Source organism: Nicotiana sylvestris, chromosome 8, assembly GCF_000393655.2.
Source record: "Nicotiana sylvestris chromosome 8, ASM39365v2, whole genome shotgun sequence".
Taxonomy (NCBI): domain Eukaryota; kingdom Viridiplantae; phylum Streptophyta; class Magnoliopsida; order Solanales; family Solanaceae; genus Nicotiana; species Nicotiana sylvestris.
The window spans coordinates 195,780,382-195,807,064 of NC_091064.1; the positions used below are offsets into that span (position 1 = coordinate 195,780,382).

Consider the following 26,683-nt stretch of genomic DNA (forward strand, 5'->3'; position numbering starts at 1 on the left):
AAAAATACACATGACAAATTAATTTATTAAAAATTCAAATTGTAATAGCCATATTTTTTCGGTCTAGAAACAATCAATCCTCCCAAATTTATGCCTTATTTTCGGCCTAGAAACAGTCAATCCTCCCAAAATTATTGCCTCTGTTTTGTAAACATTTCATTATTTAATAATCAAAAAATATTAAAAAGTAAAAAAAATCGTGTGATCTCTGTCTTCCTAAGAAAACGGGTTTCATAACATATTTACCATCTTATCTCTTTGTCTTCCTAGAAACATTCTCAATTCTCAAGATTGCTTACCGTATGATCTCAAGATGAGAAGATACTCATCAACAATAAACAATGTAATGTTTACAAAATCATAAGCAAGCTAACACTTCCTCAGATCAGAATCTTTATTATCTAAAATTTAGGGATTTCTACATGGAAAGGATTCACAATCGAGGTATGTTTGTGTAGATGACTTTCCTCCTTAATTTTAGATTTTAGATATAAACCCTAAATGTAGACTATTGTAATTTCATAAGAACATTTTTTCGATATAAACTACATAAGATTTGTAAATATAAGATATAAACCCTAAATTTCATAAGAACTTTTTTTCGGCCTAGAAGCTATTTTACGGCTCTTTTTATGGAATTTTTTTTATTTATAGCAAGTAAAAAGATTATGCCAATATATATATATATATATATATATATATATATATATACATTTTACTACAGACAATCCTCTTATCAAATTTTCTCTAAGAACAAATATGACGACGTTTGACTATATCAACAATATATCGAGTAACAAGATGAGTTGGAATTTGAAGGTACGAATAGTGAGATTGTGGTACATTCCAGACCGCGACAAACCAGACAACATCGTCTTTCTTGAATTAATTATTCAAGACGAAGAGGTGTATTCTTTTTTAGTTGCATTTATTTTTTTCCATAATTTGACTACAATCTCCATCTGCTACTTTGTACTATGAAATGCATTAGGTTACGCGTGTATTTAATCAACTTCAATTCCAATTTTTAAGACCTAAATGGAGGTACTTCGGAATGTGAATGATGCTAACTCTTAATCTGCAATTTTGGTAGAAAAGATTTTTGGTCTTCTTGAAATCATTTGTAGTTTATTCTAAATAATTGTTTACTATTTTATGTGCGAGAACATTTATGGAGATCTTAAAATATAAAATATCTAAGATTATTTGAAATATGAACAGTACTTACCATAAAATATGCAGTATGTATCATTCTGGAAAGGCGTGCATTCACATATTATGTTTTACCCATTGGTGCATGGCTGTTTAATATAATCTGTGACAACATTGTACAACTGAGTATTTGCATGACTCAATATTATTTATGAATTGTTTGTTTCTAGGGCGATCGAATTCATGCGACTGTTGGTTGGTCTCTTATACGTATGTTCAAACCAAAGATAAAGGAGTTGGGTTTGTACTTTATAAAGAACTTTGTGGTTGGACCAAATAATATGAAACTTAAATACACGCGGCATAAATTGAAGTTGGCATTTACTCATAAGACGATTGTAGAGGAATCAAATGATCATCTTTTTGGTATGAGTATCTTCGACTTAAGACCTTATGAGTATTTGATAAATAAACTTGATGTTTAAGAAAGTGAATTATTTCATTCACATTTTTTTTATTTGAATGTCTTATCAACTTTGTCCTAACTATTTTTTTAAAATATTATAGGTGTCATAGGAGAGGTTGTAAGTTATGGTGAAGTAGACTCACATAACCAGGGTGATAAAGCCAGCACTTTTATGAATGTGGAACTTGAAGATCATGAGTAAGATTGCGTCTATGAATTTACTTTGTTATATATTTTAACAAGATTGCTTATTGCTGTCTGATTAAGTTGTTATATAAATTATGCAGGAGGAATAATATTTCGGCAACATCTTGGAGAGAATTCGTAGACCAGATTTTGCCACATTTGGAGGGATCACCCCATCAACCAGTCATAGTTGTTATGCAGCTGATAAAAGCTCCCAAATTTCAAGATAATTCAATTGTCTTGATTACATGGTATATTTATTTTATGTTAATTTTTTGGTTCAGAAACTAAAGCTATATATAGGCAAATATTCTGTGTGTAATGCTTGGCATACCTCAAAGCTCTGGATTAACCCGGATCTTCCTCAAGCTATTGATTTTAAGTCCATGTTAGTTATTTGATAAATTAAGTTTATGTGGATACTACTAAAATAATTGTTTATAGTTAAAACTAATACAACCTTGCGTAAATACATATTGGCAAGTGTGAATGAAGCTAACTCTTCCATAATCAGTCAAATACCTTCTCAGCGTAGTTATTCTGTTTCTGATGAGTTGGCTACTGGAACTGCAGAAGTTAAAACTATTAGAGAATTGGTCGACTGCATGGAGGTGACTAATCTATTAAGTTCCTTTAGTATTTAACTAATGTTATGTTGTGTATGTATAACACTGTTAGGTCTAAAATACTATTTGTTTTCCTAAATGTGCACATATATGTTTTTTGGAATCCCTGTTACATAAGTTTATGAGCATTTCACAATTTGAAACTTCACTAATAAAAAGAAATGGTTTGCAGAAATTCAGCAAGCGGCAGGGCATGTTAATGTAGAGAAATATAAAGAGAAAGTCGTGTGGCGTGAACGGCTAAATCCTTCACCTGGAGTTAGAAAAATGATGATTACAGGTTGTGGGAACACATGTATAGATGCAACTGTGTATTATAGTCCAACAAATTTTAAGGACACCGGAATTAAGGGTAACACTCAACTATTAGCTGCAACTGTTGTTGTTGGATTCACAAAGACAATATTCATTTTTATAGACATATTTCTTTTTGACAAAGTTGGTAGGAAGCCTTTGTTATATGTCAGTACAATTGGTATGACTACTTGTCTGTTTTGTCTTAGCCTCATACTTTCGTTACTGTGGAATGGTTCAGTTGGAATCAAATTAGCAATTTTATGTGTACGTGGAAATGTAGCATTCTTTTCCGTGTGGATTGGTCCTATTTGTTGGGTATTAACATCTGAAATCTTCCCTTTAAGACTTAGAGCCCAGGCATCAGCTCTTGGCGCAGTGGAAAGCAGGGTTAGGTTTTTCCGTGGATGATAATAAGATTATTTCTCCTACGAAGATCCCTGCGAAGAGAACTAGAGAAGATAATGGATCATCTGTAGTAGAAGTTGATGATGATGTTGCACAATTATCAAGCAACAAGATTAAAAGAGTGATTAAACAAGAGAAAAAAATCCATGAATGACTGCATTTACTTCATTTTAACTGATTTTATTGAGACAATTGCATAATTTAAATTTTAGCAAGTATCTTTGAATCATGAATTTTAGTCTGAAGTTACTTGACTCTTTATGTTATTGATTTGATTGATATTAGAAGAGATACTGGAGAAGTTTGAAATACTGTACTTGAATGTTTATGTTGTTATATCAGTCAAAAATTAATGAGAAAGAATTTATGAATGTTATATGTGAGTTAAGTGAATGAATCAAGTGTTGAGTCATCACTTGTTTTAAAAGTGAATTCTGCATTCTGAGGCCTTAAAAACCTCTTTCGACATCATCTAGATTTGCGTGCATAGTTCGGGCTCGTAACCAGAAAGTCATTTTGTGAAAATCTGTGGAAAATGATGAATTTTGCATTTAAAATGAGTTTAAGTTGACTTTGGTCAATATTTTAGGTAAACGGACCTAGACCTATAATTGGACGGTCCCGGGGGGGCCGTAGGAAAATATGGGACTTAGACGTATGCCTGAAATCGAATTCTGAGGTCCCAAGCCCGAGAAATGAATTTTTAAAGAAAATTATTTTCTGAAATTGTTTATGAGTTTTGGAAATGAATTGTGATTAAAACTTGATGGTATCAGGCCCATATTTTGGTTCCAACGCCTGGTACAGGTCTTATATGTGATTTAAGGTAAGTCTATGAAATTTGGTAAGAAACAAACTTGAAACAACGTGAATCGGATCGTTTTTGAGAAAATTAAAAATTTGAAGTTCTTAAGAAACTTTCATGATTTTGATGCTAAATTCATAGTTGTTAATGTTATTTTAGTGATTTGAATGCACGAGCGAGTCCGTATGATGATTTTAGGTTGGTGGGCATGTTTAGTTTGGAGCCCCGAGGGCTCGGGTGAGTTTTGGATAGGCCACAGGGTGGATTTTCGACTTGAGGAATTGCAGACTTTCAGCTGTTGCATTGCAGACCTGCAGGCTTCGCATTTGCGAATCCTGGCTCGCAAATGCGAGGGGCATGTCGCAAATGCGAAAGAAGCCCATGCCAACCTACCTCGCAATTGCGAGGATTCCATCGCAAATACGATGCTCTTCCTTTTTAGCTAGTCGTCGCAAATGCGATGCATCCTTCGCATTTCCCACTTTCCAAATGCAAAAAATCCCTTCGCAAATGCGAACATAGCAGAGGTCGAGGTTCGCAATTGCGAACCCTGGTCGCAATTCCTATATCTGCAACATGCAATTTTATAACTTAGCCGAAAATCTCTCATTTTTCACACTCTTTCAAAACCAAAACACTCTTGAGCGATTTTTCAAAGATAGCTCTTCTTTCAAATCGATTGTAAGCCAATTTTAACTCATTTTCTTCAATCATTAACATCTTTTCGCATGATTTCAACTCAAAATCGATGATTTTCATGGGAAAAATTAGGTGTTTTGGGTAGAACCTAGGTTTTTTAAAAATTAGGGATTTGGACCTCGATTTAAGGTGTGATTTCAAAACAAATTATATATTTGGGTTCGTAGGGGAATAGGTAATCGGGTTTTGGTTCGAACCTCGGGTTTTGACTATGTGGGCCCTGGGGTGATTTTTGACTTTTTGGGTAAAACTTTGGAAAACTCATTTTCATGCATTAGAATTGATTCCTTTAGCATTTATTGATGTAATTAAGTAACTTGTGGCTAGATACGAGCGAATTGGTGATAGAATCAAGAAGTAAAGGGCGATAATAGAGACTTGAATTGTGTTCATGGCATCGAGATAAGTGTTTGGTCTAACCTTAGCTTGAGGGATTACGAGTCGAGTTCTATTTGCTATGTGGTATTTGTCGAGTACGACGTATAGGCATGGTAACGAGTATCTATACGTTGGTGTCAAACATGCCCGTGGATCTTATATTGTGATTATTATGACTTCGTTGCATTATTCATGCTTTGATGATGATTTCTATTGTTGGACAAAGTTTGTGGAAGTATTGTGACATTTGAACATTGAGGAGCTTTGGCTCAAGTTGTACAATGAAATGTGAAAGTATAAGTGAAAATTGAAACTTTTAGAGCATTGGCTCAAGTTGTGAAGTGAGTTGAGAAGTAAAAGTGAAAAAGAGAAGAGAATCATTATATCATCTCCCTTGCCAGAAATTTATTGTTTTTGATGTTATCTCCCTAGCCGGGATGTTGATGCTTCTTTTGATGTTATTCCCTTGCCGGGACTTGATTGTTGAACTATTGTTCCCTTGATAGGATTCTTATTGTAATTTCATTTTTTCCCTTGCCCTATTATTTTTTATTGTTGTTTGGGTGAGGAAGAGTGTTAAAGCACGAAGGGTGATGCCGTGTATTGATTTGGTGAGAGAGTATTAAAGCATGAAGGGTGATGTCATGTATGATTTGTGAGGAAAGAGTGTAAAGCACGAAGAGTGATGTTGTGCCGCACGATATACTATTCCGTGCCGATTATACTGATTATTTGGTGAGGACGAGAGTAAAAGCACGAACGGTGATGTCGTGCACATTTTCATTACTTGATTGCTTTGGTGAGGACGAGAGTAAAAGCACGAAGGGTGGTGTCGTGCACTTATTGATTTCTGGTTCTTTGTTGATATCCGAGATGTATTGTTTCTTTCAATTACCTATTGTCTTTCTATTCTAAATTGATATCTCCCTGCATCATGCTACCCCTCCCATATTTGACTATTTATTATTGTTCTTCCTTTTTGCTGTATATAGTAGAATTGCACAGGTTGTTTGGTAGTCCGGTCCTAGCCTCATCACTACTTCGTCGAGGTTAGGCTAGGCACTTACCAACACATGGGATCGGTTGTGCTGATACTACACTCTGCACTATGTGCAGATCTCGGAGCAGCAGCATTTGGATCGTAGATTGGATGGCTGCCTTTAGTCCACGCGGAGATCCAAGGTAGACCTGCAGGCGTCCGCAGGCCCTAGCATCTCCCTCTATCCCTTTATTCATGTTTCATTCCCTTAATTTAGAAACAGTGTATTGTTTATTTTCAGACTTTGTATGTAGCCTTCTTAGATCGTTTGTGGTACTGTGATACCAGTTCTGGGTAGTTGAGGTTCAAACAGTTGTATTTTATATATATATATATATATATATATATATATATATATATATATATATATATATATATATATATATATATATATATTCAGATAATTTACTACATTTCTTCCGCTTATTGTGATTTTCCGTTGTCTACACGTTTTGGCTTTATAATTGTTAGAGAGTATAAAATGGATAATAAAGTAAGTAGTCCAAATAATTGGTTTTCCTAGCTCACATTAGTAGGCGCCATCACGACTCCCGAGGGTGAGAAATACGGGTTGTGACAAGTTGGTATCAAAGCTCTAGGTTACATGGGTCTCACAGTTCACAGACAAGCTTATTAGAGTCTGAGGGATCGGTAAGAGATGTCTGTATTTTTCCCCCAGAAGCTACAGAGTTAGGAAAAACTTCACATTTGTTCTTTCCTGTCGTGCGGTTTGGTTTCTCAATACTAATTGGATTTCTACTACTCCCTCCGTTTCAATTTATGTGACCCATTTGACTGGGCATAGAGTTTAAGAAAAGAGAGAAGACTTTTGAACTTGTGGTGTAAAATGAAGCACATATATTTTGTGTGGCTATAAATCATTGCATAAAAGTAAATTGTTTCCAAATAGGGAAAGAGGTCATTCTTTTTGGCACGAACTAAAAAGGAAATAGGTTCACATAAATTGAAACGGAGGGAGTATGTTCTTTCACAGATGGTGAGAACACGCTCATCCATTGACCAGCAGCCCGAGCCCCCAGCAGTAGCTCCCACGAGGGGCAGAGGGCGAGGCCGAGGCCGTGCTAGAGGCTGAGGTAGGGGCAGAGCTCAGCCTAGAGCAGCAGCACCAGCGGCGGAGCCTCAAGTTGACTTTGATGATGAGGTTCCGGCCCCAGCAGTTTCGGTGGGCCCAGTTCAGGTCCCAGAGGGGTTTATTGCTACCCCAGTACTCCAGGATGCTCTGGTCCATCTAGTGAGCCTTATGGAGAGTGTCATCGGGGCAGGCTTGCTTCCCGTAGCCCCAGCCGTCTCTCAGGCTGGAGGAGGAGCCCAGACTCCTACTACTCGCACTCCGGAGCAGGCAGCTCCCCAGTTCCAAACTCTAGCAGTTCAGCCAGTTGGAGCAGTTCAGCCAGTTGGAGTAGTTCAGTCGGGTGTGGTAGCTCAGACCAGTGATGGAGCAGCTATGTCTGTCAATGCTTTGTGGAGGTTGGATAGGTTCACCAAGCTCTTCACTACTACTTTCAACAGTGCATCTTCTGAGGATCCCTAGGATTATCTAGACAGTTGTCATGAGGTTCTCAGGAACATGGGGATAGTGGAGACCAATGGGGTCGATTTTGCTACTTTTTGCTTGTCTGGATCCGCAAAGATTTGGTGGAGGGATTATTGTTTGGCTAGACCAGCCAGATCACCGGCTTTGAATTGGGAGCAGTTTACTCAATAATTTCTGGAGAAGTTTCTCCCTATTACTCAGAGAGAGATCTATCGGAGGCAGTTTGAGCGTCTCCAGCAAGGTTCTATGATTGTTACTCAGTATGAGACCAAATTCATCAACTTGGCTCGTCATGCTCTTATCATACTTCCCACCGAGAGAGAGAGAGAGAGAGAGAGAGAGAGTTGAGAGAGAGAGGGTGAGGAGGATCATTAAAGGACTTATTCAACTGATTCGACCTCAGATGGCCAGGGAGACTGGGAGTGAGATTTCTTTCCAAGAGGCGGCCAATGTGGCCAGGAGAGTTGAGATGGTTCTATCGCATGGAGGTGGTTAGGGGTCTGACAAGAGGCCTCGTCATTTAGGCCGATTCAGTGATACCTCGTCTAGAGGTAGGGATTCGTATGGTAGAGTCCATCTTCCTAGGTCTTTTCAATGAGCACTTCAGGTTTCTCACGGTGCTTCAGGTAGTCGTGGTCCCCATATGTAGTATTTTGATCAGCAGTCCTACAGTGCACCGCTACTTCAGAGTTTTTGAGGTAGTCATTCAGGTCGTTAGGGTCAGCAGGCTCAGCAGCCGAGGGCTTGTTACACTTGTGATGATATGGGTTACATTGCTAGGTTTTGCCCTCGAGCACTAAGTAGCTCTCAGCATCAGGGTTCCCGTGCCATGGTTCAGGCACCGAGTGTTCCACAGCCCGCCCAGCCAGCTAGAGGTGGGGGCAGAGGTGCTAGAGGTGGAGGTAGAGGTGTTAGAGGTGGATCTCAGGCCGCTAGATGTGGAGGCCAGCCAGCAACAGACCATCCCAGAGATGTAATTCAAGGTGGTAGGGCCCAGCCCCGATGTTATGCTCTTCCAGCCATGCCCGAGGTTGAGGCTTCCGATGTAGTTATCACAGGTACTATTCTGGTTTTTAGCAGAGATGCTTTCGTTTTATTTGATCCGGGATCTACGTACTCCTATGTGTCATCTTATTTTACACCGTATCTGGTTATGCCTAGTGATTCTTTGAGTGCTCTTGTTTATGTGTCTACACTGGTGGGTAATTCTATTATGATAAATCGAGTCCATCGTTCATGTGTAGTTGTGATTGGGGGTCTTGAGACTCGTGTAGATTTGCCTCTTCTGGACACGGTTGATGATGGGTTTTCAATGTCTTAAACTTATGCTTCTTATGTTATGATGATCTAACAAACTTGTTGTGAAGAACCATATAGAGAACCTTGTCTTGTCCCATAGGATACACATCTCATGTGAACTGTTCGAAGCCTGAAAATCAGCAAATGGATCAATAACCACAGGGAGGAACACAACAAGGACCCGATGCGTTGGTCCTTTAGGGTTCTCTGACAAAAGCACAAGTCAGTGATTGTACGCATTCAATATAAAGAGAAACACAACAGGGACCTGCTCCTTTGAAGTTCTCCGACAGAAGTACAGATCAAGTGCACAGCCGGAATGCAGTAGAAGAAAATGACCATCTGGCAACTGTTATAGAAAGAGGAACACAACTAGGACTTGGTCCTAGTGTATGTCCTAACAGAAGTATTAGGACCTGGTCCGTTGGTATGTCCTGACATAAAGCACAAAGTCCAGCTGGAACGCAACTGCCTAGAAGTGGCTGTGCAGACAGTGCAGCAGTCACTTCTCACTGAGAAGAAGTACACCAAGAGTTGACACCACTATCTATTGTGATATATTTTGTGATAAAACAACCTGGTGCAAGACACACCATTACTTGTGCATTCAGTGATATTCTATCAAGAAGAAGAAGCATCGATCCGGCATTGAAATCACTGGTGTGTCAAGAACAAGAAGACAACTCCACTAAGGATTAGTTTCTAAAAGAAGTCTTATGTATATCCATAGTTGAGTTGTAATCTTGTTAATTGTTCTACATTGTAATTCCTAGTTTGCTTTCTTAGAAGCGCTGTTTTAGGAACAAACAAAATTCGTAAACTTTAGAGTTTATGTTGTGACTAGAAATAGTTATAAGTTAAATCCTCTATAACTAGGAGAGTTAGAGAGTGGCTTGTGGTGGTTGCATCACAAGTTAGTTTAAAGTCTTTGCAATAGGGTTTTTGCAAAGTGGCTTGTAATAGGTAGATTGCAAGTTAGTTGAGTTAAAAGCCTACAAGAGTAGGTTGTGATTTTTTGATCCCCTTGTGTGGGATTTTTCCACGTAGAAAAATCTCTTGCCTTCTTTACTTTCAGCCTTTACAGTATTCTATGTATCAGTCTCATACGGGACCATGTACTCTATAGTTTGGTGGACTCATATAAGCTATCAATTGGTATCAGAGCAGGTTCCTCCTATCAAGCTAACACCTAGAAAGGATCCTAAATGGCTGCTCCACCAAGCTTTGAAGAAGGACAATCAACCTATAGACCTTCTAGATTCAATGGTCAATATTATGGATGGTGGAAGACTCGGATGCATGATTTCATAATGGCTGAAGATTCAGAACTGTGGGATATCATTTGTGATTGTCCACATGTCCCCATGAAGAAACTCGAAGAAACAGGACCATTGGTTCCCAAAGGGAGAAGAGAGTACAACGACACTGACGGAAAAGTCGTAGAAAAGAACTATCGTGCCAAAAAAATCTTGATGTGTGGCATAGGACCTGATGAGTACAGCAGAGTATCAGCTTGTGATACTGCCAAGGAGATATGAGAAGCCTTACAAACTGCACACGAACCACTCAAGTCAAACAATCCAAGATCTACATGCTCACCACTGAATACGAGCTCTTCAGGATGAAGGATGATGAGTCCATATAGGATATGCACACCAGATTCTCCTCCATCATAAATGAGCTTCACTCACTTGGAGATGTCATTCCAAGAAACAAGCTTGTAAGGAAAATTCTCAGTGTTCTACCTGGGTCTTGGGAAAGTAAGGTAAATGCCATCACAGAAGCTAACGATCTATAGACTCAGACCATAGATGAGTTGATTGGTAATCTGAAAACATACGAGATGAAAAGAAAGAAAGACAGTGAAAGAAGAGAGCCTAAGAAGGAAAAGAGCCTGGTTCTTAAGGCTGAAAGGAGTGATTCAAGTGATGAAGACAGTGACACAGCCTATCTTACTAAGAGATTTCAGAAAATGGTTCGAAGAAACAGTGGCATACCAAAGTGGGTTAGTTCAAGCAAAACAAGGAACAACGATCTCTATCACGGATGTGGAAAGCCAGGGCATTTCATCAAAGACTGCCCTTTCGCGAAACATGAGCAGTACAAGCAAAATCCTGACAAAATTGGAAAAAGGAACCTGGTTCCAGAGAAAAGATTCAATCGAAAAAGTGCTGCAGACAATATCATTAAGCAGGCTCTTGCTGCTTGGGTAGGCTCCTCAAGTGAATCCGAAAGGGAATCAGATGCAGAAAACAGTTCCATGATGGTAGTAGAAACTGAAGCAACGAAGTACGATTCATTGTTTGCGCTGATGGATCAGTCAGACGATGATGATGAAGAAGATGAAGACGATGAGGTAAACTTGATAACGCCAAACTATGCCTTATAAAAAGACACACACGGACGTAGCAAATATAATCTGAGTAATTCTGCCCAGAGTCGAACCACAGAGAATTAACCTATCAATTACTTTTGACTGATTTACTAAATTCACAGAATCAATTTTCCCCAAACTTTGTAATTCGCAATTGATAATATTTTTAACAACTAAAGTCTGAAAATAATTAACAGCTGAAAATTACCAATGCTTGTGGTGTAAACAGTTGGAATAAGGTCTAAGGTAATGGTATCCCCCGTTGGTGATTTCCTTGGTTGTACGTTTTCTTATAGCGATGCCTTAGTTGTCTCTATCAATCAAGAACTCTCCGGTTATCATAAATCTCTCTCAAGCAATTGATAATTTACTAAACGCACTCTCTCAAGCTACGCTATATAGATTCATATTACCGTTCTTTTAGATTGCACTCGAGGTATCGTTATCTCTAATCCAATCTCTAAACCCTCGGTTATGACTCTAGTCTATACTCCGGGAGTGATGTTGTTCAAACAACTACCTAAATATGCACTCTCTCTCTCAAGAAGATACATAATAAATAGGCACGGATAATTGAGGGCCCTTTCATCTAACCACAATCAAAACGTAGATGAACAAATAGAGATTAACAACCAATTCAAACTATATTAATATAACAACCAAGTCATCCCCAACGGGTTTCACCAAAACCTTCGATTAGAGTATTTAGCTACTCATGACAACGTAAGAATAAACTCCGAAAATATTCATAATGGAAAATTGCAAGAAAAATAGAAGAGAATAAGAATTATGATGTTTTGGGTGATCTTTCACACTTGTTCTTCTTGCCAAAATAATCTCAAAATAAGCCCCCCTTTTCTTGGGCGAGTTTCCTAAATCTTATAAGAGTTTTACAAAAGTTTTCCCGAATTGACACTTTGGCCCCTTAAATTTCTGGACTGTGAACATGCTGTCGCGGCCGCGGCATCGACCGCGGCGCTGACCGTGGAGGACACTGTCTCCAACCGTGGCGTGGACCGCGGTGGCAACCGCGGTGAGTATGCTGGGCCTTTTGTCTCTGCGTTCCTTCTCTTTTTGCTCTTTTGTGTTTGGGTACTTCTTGAGTGGGTGTTTTCTTCACGTTATTGCCTCTAAATACTTCATGTTGCTTCCTCACATCTTATATTCCCTGCGAAACCAAATAGCATTAATTAAAGCATTTTATTAGCAACTTACATTATAAAACAACAACAAAGCATGGGCAATTATGGTGTAAATAACAACTATATAGCCTATTATCAACACCCCACACTTAAATTATTGCTAGTCCTCGAGCAATTCACCACACTCCATAAAAATTCATTCCTTATGCTTTTACCTCAACGACTCACGCCATGAACATTTCACAAGAGTTACACCTAGTAGTGAACAGCTTTTACCTCAAGAATCAAGTTTTTCGTACCCTGTAACATTTACACTTACTCAAACCACTCTACACAATAGTTAAGATGCACCTTTTTTGTGAATCACATGCCCTCACATCACACAAGAGAGTAGTTTCATATATATAATGATAGTGATAACAATTAAGAACTCAAATAGACAGAATTCGCTCACTCTCCAAAAAGAACATTCACATGCCACAAAGATACACCATAGGCTTGCCCCTAGTGTAGTACTCTACTAATCGAGCCCCACTCAGTCTAAGATCAATAGGACTTTATTTGGTTGTACTGTAGGCTAAGGGACGGGTATGATACATTTGGATATGTGACTACCCTCCCTAAGCACTTTTAATACAATTACGTTGAATTTAAAAATGATCATTTTGTAAGCCAACACTCCCCCACATTTATTTAAACATCCCCATGCATTAGGTGCAATTTGTACAAGCTGCCACTTATTAATCACTACAAAATATATATGAACTTTTTTTTTCGTGGTGCTTTTCTTTTTACGCTTCACATTTTGTACATTTTCTCTATTTCCATGGTTCCACTTCAAAAACCAAACCACCACCCCACACTTTTGTTTCACATCATCTCAATACCAATCTAGTGCTTAGTGAGAGGGAGGAAAATTGGTTCAAACAGCAGACTATTCAAACAAGTGGTTAAGGTTCACATTGTGGTGGCCAAAGAAACGGGCTTATAGGCTCAACGGGGTTAACTAAGATGTAATGCATTCAGGTGGGTTCACTTTATATGTCTGGCTCAACAAAGAAATGCCTATATCACTTCTAAAACCGAATGAAGCTACTATTTCGCTTTGCAAACACACAGGGCAAGTTCTAGGCATCAAATGTACAACATGGAATACAATGATACTCACACTCACATGGCACATGACTCACTCCGGATTAGTTTATCAAAACATTCTCTTTTGAGTGTTCAAGTTAGGTACAAACATACAATTTTTAAGTCTCTTAAACAAGATTCAACCCTTGAAGCTAAGCGCTACACTCTAGCATCTATCGTGTTCGGGTGTAAGAACGCTAAGGGTTTTTCTTCTTCAATTTTAAGCTCGTCACCCATTAATCCTAACCTAAAACCAAAAAAAAATCTACCTATACCCGGTTCAAGCTAAACCCTTGGAAAAGAACAGAGGCCCAAAGAAAAACCAAGGGGGAGTTACTACACTACCTAAGAAATAAAAAAAAATTGGTGTTTTCTATAGACTAGCTTCCCTCAAGAAAATTTGTCTAAAGAATCCGTCATTAGGAAGAGTCTTTATATTTCAAAATTTTTTTTTCTCGACTTAGTCCCTCAAGAACCCCGCCGAAAGAGATCCATCGTCGGGACAAGTCGTTTCTATTTTAACTTCCTAAAAAAAACTGTTACTCTATTTCTAAAGCAACTAACACAAAACAAAAATAAACAGATAATATTCACAAGTACAACATACAATGAAGTTTCCCCCACCCCACACTTAAAATTAAGATATGTCCCCATGGCTTGACAATATAAAGAGCAGTGAGGTAAAGAAACTTCCCTGAAGGGTCACTCTTGATCTGAAACTGTGTCTGGGTTCATGTTGCAGGAGCGACCCAGTGCTCTCAACCAACCCATGAATTTCTTTTCCGACTTCACTTGTCGGTCAGCCACAGCATCCATGCGGGACCCCAAGTCAGTGATGGAGGTCTGCAGTCCAGTCATTTCCCGCTCCAAAGCATCCATCCAAGTGCTCCGGCGTGGCTGTGACGATCCTGCCTCATCCCCTCTAGGAGGGGCTATGATCTCAACAGTTTCAGCAGCATCAGAATCATCCTTAGACTCAGACTCATCAGACGAGTCATCATTGCGTCGTACTGGCTCTCGTCCCTCTTGCCCAATTTTTCTCGCCCAAAAGGGGTTTTTATAGGTAATTTCCCATCAACTCAGGAGTTCTCAGGAACATTAGCAAGGCGGCATATACGGGTGACAAGCGAAGGGAAGTAGTGGCCTTTGCTTAGTTCGGGCGATCGGATGAACATTTCTTCAGAGAGGACTCGGGCAATATCAAACCCTTGGTGAGTCATGAAGTAGTAGATCATAGCGGCCCGTGGCCCATTTACATCGGTGGTATTGCTGGATGGTAGCAACTGAGTGGTGATGACAGTGAGCCAACATTTGGCCTCCCAAGTAAGAGACTTGGAATGCAGAGTCGTCGGTTGCGCTACCCGTTTGGGTTGTCTGCTAGGTATACAGATGACCTCCAGAATTCTGTCCCAGTCAACCATCGGGTGGCTAGCCATGATGTAATGATCATCACCCGTGAATGCGGGGAGGCGATACACTCTGTGGATGACCTCTATAGCAGCATTAACCGGGGTGTTGCGCACAGTCACAACCTTGTCCTCGTGTTCTAGCAGGTTTGCATAGAATTCCCTCACTAGATGAATATTTGCTTCCTTAGGAGCCTCAAAGAAGATGTCCAGCTGTCACCTCCATAGCTCATCAAACATATTGGGGCATTCCCTCACCAAAGCCTTCATGTCGATATGGACCTCATGGAGTAACTTCCTGGCAAGTTTCTGATTGTACCTTGCCTCTGCTTCTGCAGAGACGAACCAAGTGCTATCAAACCGTGGTGCACTGGTTTGGCCTATAGCTCGTGAGGAGCCTCCTGGTCTACTAGCAGAGGACTCGGAGTTTCATCTCTTACGGGTTGAACTCATAATACCAGTCAAAACAAAAAAAAACACGTATTAGGATGAGCCTAAAATGTGTGACTATGGGTGGTTACTCAGACTTCACCACAACCATGTCACAACATCTCCTTATATCACCATTGAGGCAATTTCTCAAACACATTGTGGGCAAGGTATTTTCTTCATATTCATGGCCCCAAGTGAATCAAGAAAACTTTCCCAATTTAACTATCTACTACACCCACACATTCCATACTTTTTTTTAACCATCACCCACCAACAACACCATTCCAAACATTCAAAACACAGCCTCTCCACCAGAAATATGCTAAAAACAAAATTACACTAAAAAGAAGAAGAAGAACTAAACAAAACAAAATCCTATCACTAACACTATATTAGAACAACATGAACTAGCATAATGCAACAAAAACAATAGAAGGAAAGGAGAAGGGGGGGTCGGAAACATACCTTGGGGGGAAAGAAGATGAGGGGTGTTGTGAAGGAGGAAGAAGAAGAAGAGAGTATGGAGGGGAGGGTTATGGTTTAGAGAGAGAGAGAGAGAGGGAAGTGGGGATTTTAGGGGGGGTTGTTTATTTTGATATAGGGAAGGGTTTTAAAAAGAAAAAGAAGAGTGGGAAAAAAATTAAAATTCAGCGTACATCGCCGCGGTCGACTCCGCGGTCTGAGACAGAATTTCCCGCGGTCGTTTCTATGGTCCGAGCCGCGGCCGCGATGAAAAACTGAACGTTTAGTGATTTTCGCGATCTACGCTGTGGTCCGCGGTCCTGGCCGCGGTCGCGGCTGGCAATTTTTTTTTTTACACGAAGTTACATACTACACTTACAACACATTCGTGGGTTGCCTCCCATACAGCACCTGATTTAACGTCACAGCATGACACAAGTGGTTGAGCCTTCACTCCTCATTCGCGTACTGGGGTTCTTTCAAATTGATCACCACTGTATTCCCTTTTTCTTCAGCTATTCCAAGGTAATGTTTCAACCTTTGCCCATTTACTGAGAACTTGTTTGTCCCATCTTCTTATTCAATCTCGATAGCTCCACTTACGAACATTTGCACCACTCTAAATGGTTCTGACCATCGGGACTTTAACTTACCCGGAAACAATCTCAGCCTTGAATTATACAATAATACCTTGTCACCGGTTTTGAAATTTCTGTCCACAATGTGCTTATCATGCATCTTCTTCATTCTTTCCTTGTAGAGCCTCATGCTTTCAAATGCTTGATATCTAAATTCTTCCAGCTCATGCAACTCTGTCAGTCGATTTTGTCCAGCTGCTTCGGGATCCATGTTCAATTGTTTCAGTGCCCACCAAGCTCGATGTTCTAGCTCCACAGGCAGGTGACAGGCCTTTCCAAATACCAACTTGTATGGTAACATACCTATTGGTGTTTTGAACGCAGTTCTATAGGCCCAGAGTGCGTCATCAAGCTTCTTTGCCCAATCAGTTCGTGTGGCATTCACCGCCTTGGTTAGTACACTTTTTATCTCCCTGTTGGACACTTTAACCTGCCCACTGGTTTGTGGATGGTAAGGGGTAGCCACCTTGTGGCGTACATCATACTTTGCAAGCAATTTCTCGAAGGCTCTGTTACAGAAGTGAGTGCCTCTATCATTGATGATCGCACTTGGTATCCCAAATCGGGTGAATATATTCTTTTTCACAAAACCTATCACCACTCTTGCATCATTAGTGGGCAACGCTGCAGCTTCCACCCATTTAGACACGTAATCCATAGTAACAAGTATGTATTTATTGCCAAATGAGCTGACGAAGGGCCCCATGAAGTCAATCCCCCAAACATCAAACACATCTACCTCTTGAATCGGGTTCATAGGCATCTCTTGGCGACGGGAAATGTTCCTGGTTCGCTGACATTCGTCGCAGCCCTTCACCCATAGGTGTGCATCTCAAAACACTGTTGACCAAAAGAACCCGGCCTCTAGCACTTTCGCAGCTGTCCTGGCTTCTCCAAAATGTCCTCCATATGCGGATGCGTGACAAGCCTGCAAAACAGAAGATTGTTCTATCTCAGGGACATACCTCTGAATCATATAATCAACACCGATTCTAAACAAATAAGGCTCGTCCCAATAATACATGTGACAATCAAGATAAAACTTTTTCTTTTGGACAGATGAAAGGTCATAGGGAACAATACCGCAGGCCAGGTAGTTTGCAAAATCTGCATACCATGGCGCTTCCTCAAGACTGGCTGCGAGCAGCTGCTCTTCTGGAAAGGTTTCCAGGATCTCTTCGACCTCGACTGATTTTTCAGCTCCTTCAAGTCGCGATAGATGATCAACGACTTGATTTTCTGTGCCCTTACGGTCACAAATTTCGAGGTCGAATTCTTGAAACTGTAGCACCCAACGAATCAGGCGCAGCTTAGCCTCTTTTTTCTCAATTAGGTACTTGAGTGTTGCATGGTCAGTGTATACAATTACCTTGGAACCAATCAGATATGATCGGAACTTGTCAAATGCAAACACCACCGCCAACATCTCCTTCTCCGTCACTGTGTAATTGAGTTGTGCACCGCTTAGCGTTCTACTTGCGTAGTAAATCGGGTGCATCAGCTTATATTTTTGCTTCCCCAAGACTGCTCCTATAGCATAGTCGCTGGCATCACACATGAGCTCAAATGGTTGCTTCCAGTTAGGTGCAACAATGATGGGTGCAGTGATCAATCTCTTCTTCAGTTCCTCAAATGCCAACCTGCAATCATTAGAAAACATAAAGGGCTGATCCTTTTCAAGGAGTTTGCATAATGGGTTAGCAATTTTGGAAAAAAAATTTCTGAAACACTGGTAGAATCCAGCATGTCCAAGAAAACTTCTCACCGCCTTGACTAAAGTGGGCGTTGGTAACATCTCAATCACATCAACCTTAGCATGGTCTACCTCAATTCCTTTACTAGACACTTGATGCCCCAGGACTATACCTTCTTGTACCATAAAATGGCACTTCTCCCAATTTAGCACTAAGTTTGTCTCCATACATCTTTTAAGCACTCTCCTTAAGTTGTGAAGACAATCTTCGAATGAATCTCCCACCACGGAGAAATCATCCATAAAGACCTCCATAATATCCTCCACCATGTCTGTGAAGATGGCTAACATGCACCGTTGAAAAGTTGCGGGTGCATTGTAAAGCCCAAAAGACATTCTCCGAAAGGCAAAGATGCCATACGGATAGGTGAAAGACGTTTTCTCTCTATCTTCGGGGGCTATTGATATCTGATTATACCCCGAATATCCATCCAAGAAATAGAAGTACGATTTCCCAGCCAGCCTGTCCAACATTTGGTCAATGAAAGGTAGGGGAAATGGTCCTTCCGGGTGGCTGTGTTCAATTTCCTGTAATCCATGCAGATACGCCACCCTGTGACTGTACGAGTTGAGATCAACTCATTGTTCTCATTTTTTACAACAGTCATTCCCCCTTTTTCGGCACACATTGGACAGGGCTGACCCAATTACTATTAGAGATGGGGAAGATGATTCCCGCATCTAACCATTTGATTACTTCTTTCTTTACAACCTCTTTCATGTTTGGGTTCAGCCTTCGCTGGTGTTCCCTGGAAGGTCTGTGCCCCTCTTCCAGGAGAATCTTATGCATACAGAAGGCTGGGCTGATACCCTTTATGTCTGCCATGGTCCAGTCAATGGTAGTCTTATTTTCCTGCAGTACATGTACGAGCCGTTCTACCTGTACATCTAACAAACCGGATGATATGATAACAGGCAAGGTCGATTCAGGGCCTAAGAACACATACCTGAGGTGATCTGGGAGTGGCTTCAGTTCCAACTTGGGTGGTTCCTCTATCGATGGCTTTGCTGGAGGAGTGGCCCTTTTTTCTAGCTCAAGGGACTCGAACTGAGGTTCCCTTGACCAAAATCCTCGGCCTTCCAGTGCCATGACTCATTCAGCTAACCCTTCACCATCCATTTCTTCTAAATTCGTTAGACATGCCTCCAATAGATCTTTTACAGTTAAGGTCATATCATCTTCTTGCAGGATTACATCCACTGCTTCCACTAGAGAGAAATTAGCATATTCACCAGGTCTCCTCATAGATTGCTGAACATTGAATATGACTTCTTCATCGTTCAATCTCATTTTTAATTCCCTAGTTTCACAATCGATCAGTACTCTCCCCATGGCTAAAAATGGTCTCCCTAAAATAAGGGGTATCTCCTCATCCACCTGACAATCCAAGATAATAAAGTCTGCAGGAAACACAAATTTCCCCACTTGTACCAACACATCATCAAGAATACCAGTAGGCATCTTCACTATGCGGTCAGCCAGCTGTAGCAGCATCGAAGTTGGCCTAGCTCTACCAATGCCCAGTTTGGTGTACACAGCCAGCGGCATCAGATTTATGCTGGCTCCCAAATCACATAATGCCTTTGCAAAGGCATAACTTCCAATTGTACATGGAATAGTGAAGCTACCTGGGTCCGACATCTTTTGAGCCATTGGTTTTGCCACCACTGCGCTGCAGGTCTGTGTCAAAGTTACAGTGGATAGATCCTGAAAATCAAACTTCCGTGACATTAGATCTTTCATCATCTTAGCATAACCGGGCATCTCCCTCAAGGCATCCATCAAAGGAATATTCAACTGAATTTGATGCAGCATCTCCATGAACTTCTTATATTGGTCTGCCTTTTTTTGTTTGACCAGTCTCTGAGGGAAGGGTGCAGGTATCACCCTTTGTGCATTGCTTGCTGGCTTCTCTCTATTAGAATTTTCTGGCACAAGAGGTGCCACCTGTTCTGCAACTTGCTCATTCATCTTTTCTTTGCCTTTTTTCCTCCTGACTCTGCTCAACCACAACTTCAGTAAGTTCTGTTGGTTCCTCTACCTCTAATTGAACTGGAGTGGCTGGTGTAGTGTCCTTGCTGGCTAGTGCAATTTCCTGCTCTCTGTCTAAATCTCTCCCATTCCGGAGACTTACTACCATTAGCTGATTTGGGTTTTGGTCCTTGGGGTTTATGTTTGTGTCTGCAAGCAAAGTTCCCTGAGGACAGTTGTTCAAAGCCATGGACAGCTGACCCAGCTGCGTTTCAATATTCTTTATGGCTGAATCATGCACTGCCAATTTTTCCTGCACTTTATTATTTGTCCCAATGAGTTGCTGAAGCATACCCCTGATTTCCACCATGTTGTTATCTTGCTGCTGAGGGGTGGTTGGTATGTCAATTGTTGCTGATTTTGCTGTGGATAGCCCTGTGATTTCTAATATGGTACTGGCACCAATTGGTTTTGAGGGTGCATACCCCCAGGCTGCTGCATATTAGGCTTGTACTGCTGATTTTGTTGCGGTCTCCACTGCTGTGCTCCTTGCCTCTGACCCCCATAGTTGTTGACATAATTCATATCTTCCCTTGCCCCTTGATTTTTACCTTCTCCGCTCCATGAACACACATAAGACTGATTAATACAAGGTGTACACAGTCCCCCATTTGTTGTATCAACAATGTGCACCTGTTTTGTACCCATCTCATCAATCTTCTTTGTCAATATGCTCATCTGGGTCATGAGTGTGGGCATGTTCTCTGCATGCGAATTATTTGGGTCAAGAGGAACTGAATGCACTATGGGTTCCAGTGTTGTACCTCTAGTCATCCACCCCGAATTTTGTTACATCTTATCGAGAAGGATTTTGCACTCAGTGAATGTTTTACTTAAAAATGCACCTCCAGCTGACGCATCCACATTTGCTTTCAAATTGTCAGCTAGCCCCATGTAGAATCTCTGGCCGAGCATCTGGTCTGGAATGCCATGGTGAGGACACTTCACTAACATCCCTTTAAACCTTTCCTAAGTTTCTTGCAAGGACTCAGAGGGCTGCTGCCTATACTGCAATATGTCATCAATCTGTTTTGCAGTCTTGTTAAGCGGATAGAACTTATTTAGGAACTGCTTGACTAATTCCTCCCAGGTGGTAATAGAGTTGATAGGGAGCGAATTTAGCCAAGTCTGAGCTTCCCCAGTTATCGAGAATAGAAACAGTAGCAGCTTGATAGCTTCCGGAGTTGCATTTGGCTGCCTTTGGGTCATACAAATTGACAGAAAATTCTTCAAGTATTGTTGCGGGTCTTCAATGTGTGACTCGGAGAGCAGTCCTTTATTCTACAGCAGATGCAACATGTTGTTGGTGATCTAGAATGTCTCCGCTTGAATTGCGGGCACAGCTATGGCAGTGGCCAGATTATCAGTTGTGGGTTGTGCCCAGTCATAAAGTGCAGCTTCGGGCACAAGAGGTGCCACTCTTCTGACATTTAAGTCAGTTGGCTCATTCCTGACGTTATCTACGTCACCCATGTCAAATTAGAGTTGGTGTGATTGTTGAGATTGTTGAAGTCTTTTGTTGGCACGGTTCAATGCCCTGAATGTTTTCTCGAGGTCTGAGAGTCCTTCTAGCAGTTCTCCAGTCCTCGAAGAACTTCTAGGCATACACCTGCTTTCCACAAGAGTTCAAATGTTAGAATTTCAATGAAAAGATTGGGTATAGAGAAAACTGACTGCACTTAGAATTTTTGTACTTCTCTCAATTGTAATTGATAACACCGTTAATTCCCCAGCAACGACGCCAAAATTTGATAATGCCAAACTATGCCTTATACAAATACACACACAGACGTAGCAAATATAATATGATTAATTCTCCCCAGAGTCGAACCATAGAGAATTAACCTATCAATTACTTTTGACTGATTTACTAAATTCACATAATTAATTTTCCCCAAACTTTGTAATTCACAATTGATAATATTTCTAACAACTAAAGTATGAAAATAATTAACAGTTGAAAATTAACTATGCTTGATGTGTAAATAGTTGGAATAAGGTCTAAGGTAATGGTTTCCCCGTTGGTGATTTCCTTGGTTGTACGTTTCTTATAGCGATGCCTTAGTTGTCTCTATCAATCAAGAACTCTCCGGTTATCATAAATCTCTCTCAAGCAATTATGATAATTTACTAAACGCACTCTCTCAAGCTACGCTAGATAGATTCACATTATCGTTCTTTTAGATTGCACTCGAGGTATCGTTATCTCTAATCCAATCTCTAAACCCTCGGTTATGACTCTCGTCTATACTCCGGGAGTGATTTTGTTCAAACAACTACCTAAATATGCACTCTCTCTCAAGAAGATACATAATAAATAGGCACGGATAATTGAGGGCCCTTTCAACTAACCACAATCAAAACGTAGAAGAACAAATAGAGATTAACAACCAATTCAAACTATATTAATATAACAACCAAGTCATCCCCAACGGGTTTCACCAAAACCTTCGATTAGAGTATTTAGCTACTCATGACAACGTAAGAATAAACTCCGAAAATATTTATAATGGAAAATTGCAAGAAAAATAGAAGAGAATAAGAACTATGATGTTTTTGGTGATCTCTCACACTTGTTCTTCTTGCCAAAATAATCTCAAAATAAGCCCCCCTTTTCTTGGGCTAGTTTCCTACATCTTATAAGAGTTTTACAAAAGTTTTCCCGAATTGACACTTTGGCCCCTTAAATTTCTGGACTGTGAACATGCCGCCGCGGCCGTGGCGTCGACCACGGCGCTGACCGCGGAGGACACTGTCTCCAACCGCGGTGCGGACCGCGGTGGCAACCGCAGTGAGTATGCTGGGCCTTTTTGTCTCCACGTTCCTTCTCTTTTTGCTCTTTTGTGTTTGCATCTTCTTGAGTGGGTGTTTTCTTCACGTTATTGCATCTAAACACTTCATATTTCTTCCTCACATCTTATATTCCCTGCGAAACCAAATAGTAATTAAAGCATTTTATTGGCAACTTACATTATAAAACAACAACAAAACATGGGCAATCATGGTGTAAATAACAACTATATAGCCTATTATCAAAACTTCAGGGATGTTCAGAGAAATCAGAAATCCTATTCCTCTAAGAAACTAAGGTCTTTATCAAATGTCCTAATTGACGCTTATTATAGTCTTGTAAATGATAAGGAGATCTTGACTGAAGAACTAGGGGAAACCGAACAATCTAGTGGTCTGTGTAGTGGACTTAAATGAAACCATAGCTAATCTTGAGCTAGAGAAGGAGGCCCTAAATGAAAAAATAACTAGTGTGGAGAATGAGAGAAACGATCTGATGGTAGTAGTTGTTGATCTAAAAGAAACAATAGAAGGTCTTAGCAATGAGAAACATTCCTTAAAAGAAAAAATTACCTCCGCTGAAGAGGAAAGAGATTACCTTCTAGTGATATGTGTTGATCTAGAGGAAACCATTGAGGGACTCAATAGAGAACACAGGAATGTAAGTCTTGGGAAAGGGAAGGAAGTAGCCAGTGAGTCGCACATCTTGTTGGAAAAGGAGTTAACTGCTGTAAAAACTAGTCTTTGCAGTGAACTCGAGAGGAATCAGCAACTCCAATCTAAGTTGGAGAAAGTAAGAAATGATCTTGAGAAATCCTTGAAGTGGACCTGGTCCTCAAATGTTGTTACTACTATGTATCTAAACAATGGTGGGAACAAGCAGGGCATCGGGTTCCAAAGGGAGAAAAGTCCCTACAACCCACACAACAAGTATGTCACTGTACCTGATAACTGGCTATGTACCCACTGTGGAAACAATGGGAATTTTAAAGAAAACTGTCAGGCTAGGGTTCAGTCTGCTCAGAAGAACAAAGTGTTTACTGAGAGAATGACTACTAGCAAAGGACCAGGTACCACTCGCAAAAAGCGGATGCTGCCTACGTGGACCAGGAAATCCCTCATTCATCCTTTTTATGGTAACAAGGTACCCAAACTAGTTTAGGTTCCTAAATCTAATCCTTGATGTACATGAGCAGGGAACAGTGAGAGGGAGCGAACTACGATGGACTACGGACAGAAGATGCTCAAAACACGCAGCTGAAGAACATTATGAATTTCTTCTCACTGAAAGCCTTGAAGGAAGGGAATGTATCATTGAGAAGAAAGTAAAGGGTACATTCTCAGTGAATGAAAAGGTAGAAAGATTCCTTTTTGCACTTAAGTAGGAACGAGCACTATGTGAATGACCTAAAAAATGTTGTCATCAATCCGATAACTAGCCAAGTAGTATCATTGAACAAAGGAAACAAGAACAGTCACTCCTGCTAATCATCAAGTGGAGAATGAGATGAGTGAAGTCATAACCATAGGATGAAGGAGTAGTATATGCAAATTTCTCACCTCCAAAGAAACTAACTCAGCCGGACCTGGTACGTGGTTTGCCAAACTCAAGTGTCACCTGGACATGAGTTCACAAAAATAATGGAGGAAGAAGGGAAGGGATTTCGCACAATTTCTCAAACTTCAAGTATTGCATAACCAAAATGGCATAGCTGAAAGAAAGAACGGATCTGGAAATTGCTGCATGGACTATGCTCATCGCCTATGGAATTGCCAAGAAACTCCGGGCAAAAGAAATGAATACTGCTCTCTCTTTGAGAACAGGTGTCGGACCAGGTCCCTCCTAAATCAAAATTCACCAGGAGCTGCCAAATTGGAAGAAAATGCATTGTTCTTGACAATAGGAAGGATCAGCTTAGGAAGCTTAATGCAAAAGGACGAGCTAAGGAATCCTTCTGGGGTACAATCCACAAAATAAGGCCACAAGGTCTCCAACAAAGAAAGCACAAGACTGTGACCTTAACCTTTCCAGGTTTACCTCGTTTAGAGTGGAGAGGGACTTCTGGTCATTCTACCCGCAGTGTTATCTTATATATGAAGGCTCGGTATATGGTCGAGAAGGGGTGTTTGGCCTATTTGGCCTATGTCCGTGATTTTAGTGCTGAGGTTCCTTCTATTGATTCTGTGCCCGTTGTTCGTGAGTTTCCTGAGGTATTCCCTTCAAACCTGCCGGGTATGCCACCCGACAGGGATATTGATTTTTGCATTGATTTGGCTCCGGGCACTCAGCCCATTTCTATCCCGCCGTATTGGCCCCGCCTGAGTTGAAAGAGTTGAAGGAGAAGTTGCAAGACTTACTTGAAAAAGGTTTCATTAGACCTAGTGTCTCGCCTTGGGGTGCGCTGATGTTGTTTGTTAAGAAGAAGGACGGATTGATGAGAATGTGTATTGATTATCAGTAGTTGAAGAAGGTTACAATCAAGAATAAGTATCCATTGCCGAGGATCGATGATTTGTTTGATAAGCTTCAGGGTGATAAGGTATTTTCAAAGATTAACTTGAGATCTGGCTACCATCAGTTGAGGATTAGGGCATCCGATGTCCCTAAGACAGCTTTTCGCACTCAGTACGGGTATTTTGAGTTCTTGGTAATGTCATTCGGGTTGACAAATACCCAGCAGCTTTTATGGATTTTTTGAACCGAGTGTTCATGCCTTACTTGTATTCGTTTATGATAGTCTTCATTGATGATATTTTGATCTATTCCTGTAGCCGGGAGGAGCACGGGTAGCATCTTAGAGTGGTTCTTCAGACTTTGAGGGATAGTCAGTTGTATGCTAAGTTTTCGAAGTGTGAGTTCTGGCTGAATTCAGTTGCATTCCTGGGTCATGTCATATCAGTAGAGGGTATTCAGGTTGATCCGAATAAGATTGAGGCAGTCAAGAACTGGCCTAGACCAACATCAGCTACAGAGATTCAGAGTTTCTTGGGATTGGCAGACTACTATCGTCGGTTTGTAGAGGGGTTTTCATCTATCGCAGCCTCGATGACCAGGTTGACCCAGAAAGGTGCCCAATTCAGATGGTCGGATGAGTGTGAGGCAAGCTTTCAGAAGCTCAAAACAGCTCTGACTACGGCACCGGTATTGGTTTTGCCTACAGGTTCAGGGCCTTATACGGTTTATTGTAATTCATCTCGTATTGGACTTGGTGCGGTGTTGAAGCAGGATGGCAAGGTCACTGTTTATGCTTCACGGCAGTTAAAGATTCATGAGAAGAACTATTCAGTTCATGATTTGGAGTTAGCAGCCATTGTTCATGCATTGAAGATTTGGAGGCATTATCTGTATGGTGTGTCATGTGAGGTGTTCACGGATCACAAGAGTCTGCAGTATTTGTTCAAGCAAAAGGAGTTGAATTTGAGGCAGAGAAGGTGGTTGGAGCTATTAAAAGACTATGATATCACCATCTTATATAATCCGAGAAAGGCCAATGTGGTGGCCGATGCTTTGAGTAGAAAGTCAGCTAGTATGGGTAGTCTTACTTATATTCCGGTCGGTGACAGACCGTTTGCCTTGGATGTTCAGGCTTTGGCCAATCAGTTCGTGAGGTTG

General features: G+C 40.7%; 2 protein-coding genes across 4 annotated transcripts; one reads left to right on the plus strand and one right to left on the minus strand.

Annotated features, from left to right (window-relative positions):
• Positions 1 to 215: 215 nt before the first annotated feature.
• LOC104215668 (uncharacterized) lies at positions 216 to 3,279 on the plus strand. 3 transcript variants are annotated; one of them, XM_070155463.1, is made up of 6 exons: positions 216 to 444; positions 820 to 906; positions 1,383 to 1,578; positions 1,720 to 1,816; positions 1,906 to 2,055; positions 2,603 to 3,279. In XM_070155463.1, coding segments are annotated over exons 3-6 (402 nt in total). In that variant the 5' UTR covers positions 216 to 444; positions 820 to 906; positions 1,383 to 1,424; the 3' UTR covers positions 2,604 to 3,279. The 3 variants fall into 3 exon arrangements, 2 of the variants coding, with proteins under 2 accessions (XP_070011564.1, XP_009763821.1); XR_708279.2 differs by lacking the exon at positions 1,383 to 1,578; XM_009765519.2 differs by lacking the exons at positions 820 to 906; positions 1,383 to 1,578.
• Positions 3,280 to 19,341: 16,062 nt separating this feature from the next.
• On the minus strand, positions 19,342 to 20,070 carry LOC138876205 (uncharacterized). The gene has a single exon (XM_070155110.1). It carries the CDS (start codon positions 20,068 to 20,070, stop codon positions 19,342 to 19,344), a length of 729 nt encoding a protein of 242 aa, XP_070011211.1.
• Positions 20,071 to 26,683: the final 6,613 nt, after the last annotated feature.

What these genes read in the sequence shown, in the direction of transcription:
- LOC104215668 (XM_070155463.1), top strand. Translation starts at nt 1,425, where the DNA reads ATGTTCAAACCAAAGATAAAGGAGTTGGGTTTGTACTTTATAAAGAAC. An exon ending in ATCAAATGATCATCTTTTTG is followed by an intron (nt 1,579 to 1,719) that starts GTATGAGTATCT and finishes AAAATATTATAG; the next exon opens with GTGTCATAGGAGAGGTTGTA. An exon ending in GTGGAACTTGAAGATCATGA is followed by an intron (nt 1,817 to 1,905) that starts GTAAGATTGCGT and finishes TAAATTATGCAG; the next exon opens with GAGGAATAATATTTCGGCAA.
- LOC138876205 (XM_070155110.1), bottom strand. Translation starts at nt 20,070, where the DNA reads ATGGAGATGCTGCATCAAATTCAGTTGAATATTCCTTTGATGGATGCC.